The sequence below is a fragment of the Crocuta crocuta genome, unplaced genomic scaffold (genome assembly GCF_008692635.1).
Source record: "Crocuta crocuta isolate KB4526 unplaced genomic scaffold, BGI_CrCroc_1.0 scaffold35, whole genome shotgun sequence".
In the NCBI taxonomy this organism is placed as follows: domain Eukaryota; kingdom Metazoa; phylum Chordata; class Mammalia; order Carnivora; family Hyaenidae; genus Crocuta; species Crocuta crocuta.
In genome coordinates, this window is record NW_027530625.1 from 6,322,468 (window position 1) to 6,331,259 (window position 8,792).

At 49.9% G+C, this 8,792-nt stretch overlaps 1 protein-coding gene across 1 annotated transcript; it reads right to left on the reverse strand.

Annotated features, from left to right (window-relative positions):
• Nucleotides 1-1,361: 1,361 nt before the first annotated feature.
• On the reverse strand, nucleotides 1,362-8,786 carry CUNH9orf78 (chromosome unknown C9orf78 homolog). The gene is made up of 9 exons (XM_077768378.1): nucleotides 8,701-8,786; nucleotides 8,298-8,357; nucleotides 7,333-7,384; nucleotides 6,672-6,742; nucleotides 5,802-5,879; nucleotides 5,020-5,217; nucleotides 3,916-4,052; nucleotides 3,711-3,809; nucleotides 1,362-2,040 (listed from the first exon to the last, which is right to left on the reverse strand). Exons 1-9 carry the CDS (start codon nucleotides 8,781-8,783, stop codon nucleotides 1,949-1,951), a joined length of 870 nt encoding a protein of 289 aa, XP_077624504.1. The 5' UTR covers nucleotides 8,784-8,786; the 3' UTR covers nucleotides 1,362-1,948.
• Between the last annotated feature and the right edge of the window lie 6 nt (nucleotides 8,787-8,792).

Sequence of the window (8,792 nt, forward strand, 5' to 3'; positions counted from 1 at the left end):
CCCCGGACCGGCGCCGCCGCCGGACCGCGCTTCCGGTTCCTCCCGGGCGCGGCCGCCATCTTTGTGCGGGGCGGCCTCCTCTCGCACCTCCCGTGGTGGCCGCCATCTTTGTGAGGGGCGGAGCCCCTGCTTGCTTCCGGGAGGTGAGCGACGGAGGCCGCTGGAGGTCATGAAAAAAAGGGGAGGGGGGAATAATTTTAGATCTACAGAAAAATTGAAAAGGTAGTCCAGAGAGGTCCTATATACCCTCCCACATAATTTCCCGTATTAACATATTAGTGTGTTAACATTTGTTAAAATTAGCGAACCGATATTGCTACAACTAAAATGTTTCCTTTGTTTTTACCTAATGCCCTCGATCTGATCTTGGGTCCTGTCCAGGATCCCGCATTGTATTCAGATTTCGTGTCTCCTTAGGCGCCTCTTGGCTAAGACTGCTTCTCGGGCTCTCCTTGGTTTTGATGACCTTGACAGTTTGGAGGAGTACTTGGTCACATCTTTCCCAGGATGACCCACTATTGGAATTTGATGTTTTTCTTGTGGTTGGACTGGGGTTGTGTGAGGAGGGAACTTGACATGGGTAGGGTGCTACTTTATGACATCATATGAAGGATACACACTATCAACATGATGACTGTTGAGGTGGACTTTCACCACCCGGATGAGGTAATGTTCCATAGGTTTCTCCACGTAAAGTTTCTTCCACTCATTCACTCATTCATTCATAGGGTGAGGATTGCCAGTGTGTTGGGTTATGGACTAGACCCTGGGGATCCAAGGGAAAAAAAAAGAACCCAAGGCATAGGTGATTCCAGCCTTCACTGACCATGAATTCTAGTGGAGGGAAAAAAATAAAAATAAAAACGATCTCGATTTTACAGATGAGAAAACAGGCTCAGAGAGAAAGAAGATATAATAGGCTGTGAGCAGTGCTCAGCATGGACCCCAAAGCCAAACTCCTCTAGCCACAAGACTGGCTCTAAGTCAGCCCAGAAGTCAACCTGCTCTTACCTCAACATGGCTAAGTACCTCAGGAAAATGACAGCATGGGGGCACCGGACCCGAGAGCCAGCAGGTTGAAGCCTACTTTTTTTTGTTTGTTTAATTTGAGAGAGTCCCAAGCAGGCTCCACCCTCAGTGCAGAGCCCAACACAGGACTTGATCTGATGACCTTGGGATCACAACCTGAGCCAAGATCAAGAGTCGGATGCCAAACCGACTGAGCCACCCAGGCGCCCCTACAACTTGAAACCAAATGAGAAAATCTCTCGCAGTAACTTGGGTTTTGCACTTGAGCTGCCCCACCCCCAGGCTCTCAACATGTTACCTAGGGTTGGTATAAGGAGACACGATACAGAGAGTGTGGTTGGACTCATTTCATATTTAATACTTCAATGCTGAAAATCATAGAAATTGTTTTTCTTTCTTAATGAAAAGAAACCAGTAACTTTGTAAAAGTCAGAAAATACCAGTGTCCCCCTGATCCCATCCTAGACTTTTCTGCTGTGAGCTGGGCTCCACTGCACGCGGTGAAGGGCACATTCCTGAACTCCAGGAATATGAAAGTACAAGACATGATTGCATATATATTATAATGATAGCACAATCTAAAGGGCGTTCTCTCCCTCCGAACACCGCTGTTTCCTCCCGGCCTAGGGCAAATATCCAGAGAAAGTCAGTATATTTACAAACAAGATTTTATAATGCTCACACAAGAATAGGATTTGCCCCCAAAAGGGAAGACTCCACATTGTCTTGTTTCACAGGTTACAAATGCCACGCCCGGGAGATCCAGCAGGTAAGCAGCAGGACCGATGGATGTCCGTTTGGGAAACTGCTAGCGGATAAGCAAACTTCTGTCCGCCTCTGTCTGGGAAGCCGCTGTCAAGGGTTTAGGGAGGGGACGGCGCTATTTACACCCGTCCTGCTCATCTCCCTTTGGACCCCCTTAGTAGCGTCTGTTCATCTTCTTGAACTTCTCATAGTGATAGTCATCCGTGGCCTTCTCGTTAGCAGGGCGCTTGCGGTTAGGGGGGGACCCTGAGGAAGGAAAAGAGGAGAAGCGGTGTGCTGTGCCAGAAGCCATCGATAGGTTTTGGCTCTGCTTGGGCTGGGACCACGCCTACCTCATTCCCCACAGGCGCGCCGGTGCCCACCCTGGTGAGCAGGAACATAGTAGGGCCTCAGTAAATGCTTGTGCATGAAATACAGTCAGGTGACAGTACGGTGGGGTATGCCGACGTCAGCGTCGGACTAGGGGATGGCAGGTGCTCTATTTCAGGGAGAGTTTGATTAGGCACAAGGCCTAGTGCTAAATACTTTTAGATATGACTTTTTTTTTTTTAACCCTCACGGCCTGGATTCCATACTGCCACCACTGTTCAGAGAGCTGAGGTGGACTCCCTCAAGATCATTCAGAAGGTGAAGGTAGGTTGAGAGTTGAACCCAAGTCTGGGGACTCCAAAGTCCTTGCTTACTGGGTGTGAATAACACAGAACTCTTTGGGAATTAAAGACTACGTGACTAGGACGGTACAGAAAAGAATTTGTCCAGGAGGAAGGAAGAAAAAGCAGGGGCGCCTGGTTGGCTCCGTCAGTGGAGTGCACGACTCTTGATCTCCTGGTTGTGAGTTCGAGCCCCATGGTGGGTGTAGAGATGACTTAAAAATATTTAAAAAAAAAAAAAAAAAAAAGGAAGGAAGGAAGAAAACGCAAACAGCCTCAGCAACTCAACCAATGTAGCATTTCCTTCGGCTCCTCCCATTGTTGAGGGAGGGGATGGCCCTACTGGTGCTGGTCAGCAAGAGGGACGGGGGCACAGCTAGATGCTGCCGGTGGGGGGACAAATCAGCACTCCACTTTTAGAGGAGCGTCTGGTGACTTCGTGGCGTGGAGCTGAAGGACATGATATAGGCAAACGGTCAGCACGACAGTGCTTAAATGGGGCAAAATGAGAAACCACTCAAGTGTCCAACTAGAGGGCACTGCAGCAGATCGGCGCCACAGGACGGGAGATGGCCACCGAAAAGGCAAATACGTATGTGCTGCACAGACAGACGTGCAGGGGGCGCTACTGAGTAAGGAGCTAGGAGACCCTCTTGAGTATGTATCCAGTGTATCTGTATCCATCAATGTATTTTTAATGTTTATTTTTAGTTTTCAGAGAGAGAGTGTGAGCGGGGAAGGGGCAAAGAGAGAGAGAGAGAAAGAGGGAGACCCAGAATCTGAAAGAGGCTCCAGGCTCTGAGTTGTCAGCACACAGCCTGACACGGGGCTTGAACTCAAAAACCACAAGCTCATGACCTGAGCCCAAGTCGACGGGGCCACTCATGCACCCCTACATATTTTTTTAAAGTCTAGACAGTGATACATAAAAAATGTTAACAGTGCTTATCTGTGGTGAAATTATGAATAACTTTGACTTTATTTTTGCTTATTGAAATATTCTGATGTTTTCAATCTCTATTAGATATTTGATGGCCCAGTGAATCATCACAACAACCCCTAATGGTAGGTCTTATTGCTATCCCCATTTACAGATGGGTAAACTGAGGCTTGGCACAGGGAAGGCAAATGACCATGGTCCAGAACATGGAGTGTAACCCAGAGACCCTGGCCCCGAAGCCCAAGCCCCACCCCTGCAGAGCCCACCCCGGCTCCAGGGGCCTTGGTGGCTGCTCCGGGCGGCCCTGCGGCCTCTGTGGTACTCACTCTCAGGCTCTGGCTTCTCTGTGTCGCCCACTCGCAGGGGTCGGGCTTTGGGCTCTTCTTTGTTTCTCCGAATGGGGGCATTGAGCTCCTCATGATAAACTGGATCGAAAGAGACCAGGGGACACGTCAGACAAAATATGGGACCTGGGGGCGGGGGGAGGGCGTCAAATCAACGGGGCGGGGCTACTTGGCCAGAGCAGCTTACATCGGTTGTGCTGCACGTAATTCACGGCCATGTTGGTGGGCACGAAGGACGTCTCGCTGTCTTTCTTCTTGTTCTGCTGCTCTGCCAGTAGACGGGCCTTGGCATCCTCCGTGGAAATGATATTTTTTATTTTAGCGCTGTGGGGAGAAAGGGGCCAGGCCACGTATTAAATCCCCCCACCTTTAGGGCCTCATACGGAACTGACAGTCAGGCTGGGAACCCGCCAGGGCACGAGGAAGTCCTCCTTGGAGCACAGGGCTCTATGGTTCACCAGCTCCCTTACAGTCACGTGCTCGAGTGTTCTCACAGCTGTCAGGGATGCACGATTTACTGCCCTCTTCCTTTTCTTTTTTAATGCTTAGTTATTTGAAGAGGGAGAGCATGCTTGGGGGGGGGGGGGAGAATCCCAAGCAGGCTCTGCTGTCAGCGGAGTCCGACGCGGGGCCTGATCCCACGACCCTGGGATCGTGACCGGAGCCGAAACCAAGAGTCGGGATGCTTAACCGACTGAGCCACCCAGGCGCCCCTTAACCGTCATCTTCTTGTCAAGAGGAAGCTGAGCCTCAGAGAAGGAAAGAAAACTACCTAAGGCCCAAAGCTAGTGTCACAAAAGAGGCAAGAACGCAGAAGCCTCCCAACTTTCTCCTGCGCCCGAAGAGGATTCTGACTACCCTCTTTCTTCCATGACTGTCCAGTTTTAGAGCAGATTGTTCTGGAAAAATGAAAAGGGGGCTCATGGGACAGGTGAGCCATTAACGGGGCTCCTGCTACAAGAAAAACCGAACAGCCGAAGAGCTGTGAACAAAGACGAAATAAAAATAAACACGTGCGCAAATAACCCTTACGCCGTGTACCGGAACCAACGTGACGCTGCGTGCCCCTTAATTATATCTTGGGAAACAAAACAGCACACGCTTGTGCTTCCAGGAGGCCTTGCCTGGAGGCTCCCTAGCTGCGCTGACCCAGCCTTCAGACGCTCCGGGCACAGGCACCTCCGCCTACCCAAGAAAGCAGAGCCATCTGTGGGCTTCCAAGCAGATGGGCGCAGAGCGCTCTTAGTGGGCCCGGGGCGCGGGAGGGGCAGGACCGGGGCGGGACACGCACTCGATGCCCAGGTCCACCTCGGGGATGCCGCTCAGCATCTGGTTGGAGAGCATCTCTTCTGTCTTCTTGGCGGAGGAGACGCGGATGTTCTCCGGGAGCTCGTAAAGGCAGTCCTCTGCGTTCTTCGGCTTGACTTTCTGTTCCTCGTGTTCCACGATCCCTTTCCTCTTCTTGAGCTCTGTCTCAATGTACTTCATCCTGAAAGGAGAAAGCCACCGGGCCTCAGCGGGAGGCGGGCAGCTCGGGAAGCCTGTCTTTAGAGCGAGTGGCCCCTCCCAGCACTAGCCCACAGAGCAGCTGTGGTCCATGAAGTGGTTGTCAGTCCGCGGAAAAATGAGAAAGATAAAGATCAACTCGAACTTTTTTCACCAGGCGAAACTTTTTGTGACTTAAAGCGCCAACCTCTGTTGTAAGGCCGTGTCCCCCACCCAATCTACTGCCATTAACATATGTAAGGTTCATTAAAAACAGAGGGATGATGGTACATGGTGGTCATTTGTTCAACAGCCTTGTTAGCAAAAGGTGGGCAAGTCTAGTGTTTATTCCTACAAGGTTCCGGGGGGAAAGTGTTACTAGTTGGGGCATCTAAAATCCCAAGAACTGTCACCTTAAAGAATCTTAAGGAGTTTTTCAAAGTTCTCAAGCCTGGGAGGCGGGGTGACGGGGGCCAACTTCGCCTTGGTCTGTGGATAATTCTAGAAATCTCATCTGTGACTAGGTATCCCGGGACTGTGTCTGGCTGGAAGCAACCCCGCATCGCTCGCCGCCAGACTGATACCTACATGTCAGCATCCTCGTCCCTTCGGTTGGTTTCCGCGGAGAACGAGGTCCCCAGGTGCAGGTCTTCCTCCTCGCTGATCCTGGAGGGACAGGCAACGAAGCGGAGACTTTGAGTCACACCTCGATGAGGCCAAGTCTCATATTATACAAATAAAACCCCCACACAAGTCCGTCCTGCTTCTGGTTGAGGAAAAAAACACATACGTGATACGTAAATAGAAGAAATATAAGCGAGCAGAACGTTGGAGGTTCCTCTGGGGAATGACTACATACTTTTATGTTATTTGAATGTATTATTTTATAATTGTGTTCCTATGTGTTTTTTTAACGTTTATTATTTATGTTTGAGAGAGAGACAGCATGTGTTTCTTAAAAAACAAAACCAAAATGTCCATGTGGGTCTGAAACACACTAAATGGTGCACCTTTACAAAAGGAGAGCGCCCACCACACTCTGAGCGAAAGAGTTAAAGAACCCTTTTAAAGAGTTCTTGCTTTCATTTTTTAAAAATATTTGTTTATTTTTGAGAGTGAGAGAGCGACATGGAGACAGAGTGTGAGCAAGGGAGGGGCAGAGAGAGAGAGAGAGAGACAGAATCCGAAGACAGGCTCCAGGCTCTGAGCTGTCAGCACCGAGCCCGATGCGGAGCTCGAACTCACAAACTGCGGGATCATGACCTGAGCCGAAGTCGGAGGCTGAACCACGCAGGCGCCCCATTGCTTTCATTTGTTTCTGAACTACACACGCTTTACAAAGCACAAAGGATGCTTCAGAGTGTCCGCCTGGAGTTGCTGTGGGTCTCAGCTCTCTGGGGGCACAGAGACCCAGGCAGGCTCTAGGTTAGTTTGCATCTCAGTGAGTCCCGCACTTACTTATCTTTGCCCCTTTCCTTCAGTTTTTTCATGTCCACCATCCCGCCTGTCTTCATTTGAAAGGGGTCATCCTGCAGAAGGCAAACACAGCTGTAAGGAAGCACCTGTATAGTTAGCAGTGTTTTTTTTAAATATAGTTTCTGGTCAAGTTGGTTTCCATACAACACCCAGTGCTCATCCCAACAAGTGCCCTCCTCAGTGCCCATCACCCATTTTCCCCTCTCTGTCACCCCCATCAACCCTCAGTTTGTTCTCGGTATTTAAGAGTCTCTTCTGGTTTGTCTCCCTCCCTCTCTGTAACTATTTTACAGTGGTCTTTTTTTTTTTTTTTTTTGGTAATTTTTTTAGTTAAAAAAAATTCATTTGATGTTTATTATTTTTTTTATTTATTTTTGAGAGAGAAAGAAAGAAAGAGTGTGAGTAGGGGAGGGGGAGAGAGAGAGAGGGAGACACAGAATCGGAAGCAGGCTCCAAGCTCTGAGCTGTCAGCACAGAGCCTGATGCGGGGCTTGAACTCACGAATCGCAAGATCATGACCTGAGCGGAAGTCAGACGCTTAACAGACTGAACCACCCCCTCCCCCTTTTTCCTTAAAAGAAAACAGTCACCTACTGGAGACCAGCCACAGCTTTCCATTCCCAAGGAGGACCCCACAACTCACCACTAGGGTGGTTTCTTCTTGTACCTTCTCTCCTACCAGCAGGGCCACAGCACTGAGCAAAAAACAAAAGGAAGAGTGAGAGAGAGAGTGAGACAGAGCAAGAAATGGCACAATTCAGACATGAGGCTGATGGCTTAGAAAGTCTGTAGGCTGCAACATTAGAGCGAAGGCAAGATCTGGGGACTGGGTACCAAAGCCACCTGGGAAAGCCTACACAAATAAAACAGTTTAAAAATAAAGCATTCTAGATGTTGGGTCAGGGGTAGGGTGAAGTGGTCGCTTTCCTTCAAAGCCATTGGCATTATCTGGGCTTGGAAATCTCATTTCTAAGATTTTGCCTTCCGGGAAAACGAAGCTAAAGACAAATGTAGAAAAATGCCTATTGCACCCTTATTTGATGGTGAAAGTTGACAAAGGACCTACAACCTAAGTAAAGGATTAGCTAAATTATGGTACATACATGTGGTGGAATGCTATGTAGCCACTAAAAAGGTTTTTGGGAAAAGTAATCCATAATGTCAATGCCCAAAATGAGATGAGCTGAAAACCGTACGGAATAAAACTTACAATCTCCAAAAAAGAGAGAGGCTGGACAGAACGTTAAATGTTAACACTGGTTACCTGTGGATAGGAGAATTACGGGTGCTGCTTACTTTCTTCATTATACTTTAAAATGTTTTCCAAACTCGACAATCCATTGCATTTCGCAATCAGGTGCAAAAAACCCCACGAGTTAATAATCTTGTTTCTTCACCTTCGGAGCAAACCTCAAGCCCACAGGGCTCGGGCCATCTCCTGGGTGAACGTCCGCAAAGAACGCGCTGGACCCCTTTCAGGGCAATGTTAGGTGTACAGTGAGTCAAGAGAAGGGGCTATGTCTGGGGAGATAATTGTGGGGGCGACCCAGGCGGGGGCGTGTCTGTCATCTCCGCCCCCTCCTCCTCCGGGACCCCTGCGGTACCCACCTCACCCCGTTGGGCCTCTTCCTCAAGTTTTGCACCTCGCGGGTCTCTTCCAGTTTTAATCTGAAAAAAGGCATCGCACAGGCTGAGAAGACCCTCAGCGCAACTCAGACTCAAAAGGCAATTTCGACGGGCACCCCTGTCCAAATGCTGAGCCGCAGGCACAACGGTCCAGATGGCAACCCTGCGCTTAGACCCATTGAAATCAGAGCCACCGCGCATCCTGGGGAATCTCTCGCTACTGTGCGGCCTTGCGGCGGCGGCCTCAGCCCTACGAGCCTCATTTTTGTTGTCTGCAGAAAGGGACGACAACCTCGGTTCACAGTCAACGAGGAGCCTGGCCGGTGATGAGCATCGCAAACCAGCTCTCTCTTCTTGCCCCTTGGAAGCCCCACCCCAAACGCACCGAACCTCCTCTGAGTCCTGCTCATCTTCCTCCGACTCCGAATCAGCCCGGCGCCGGCGGAAACTCTTCCCGGTGACCGGCATGGTCTCGCC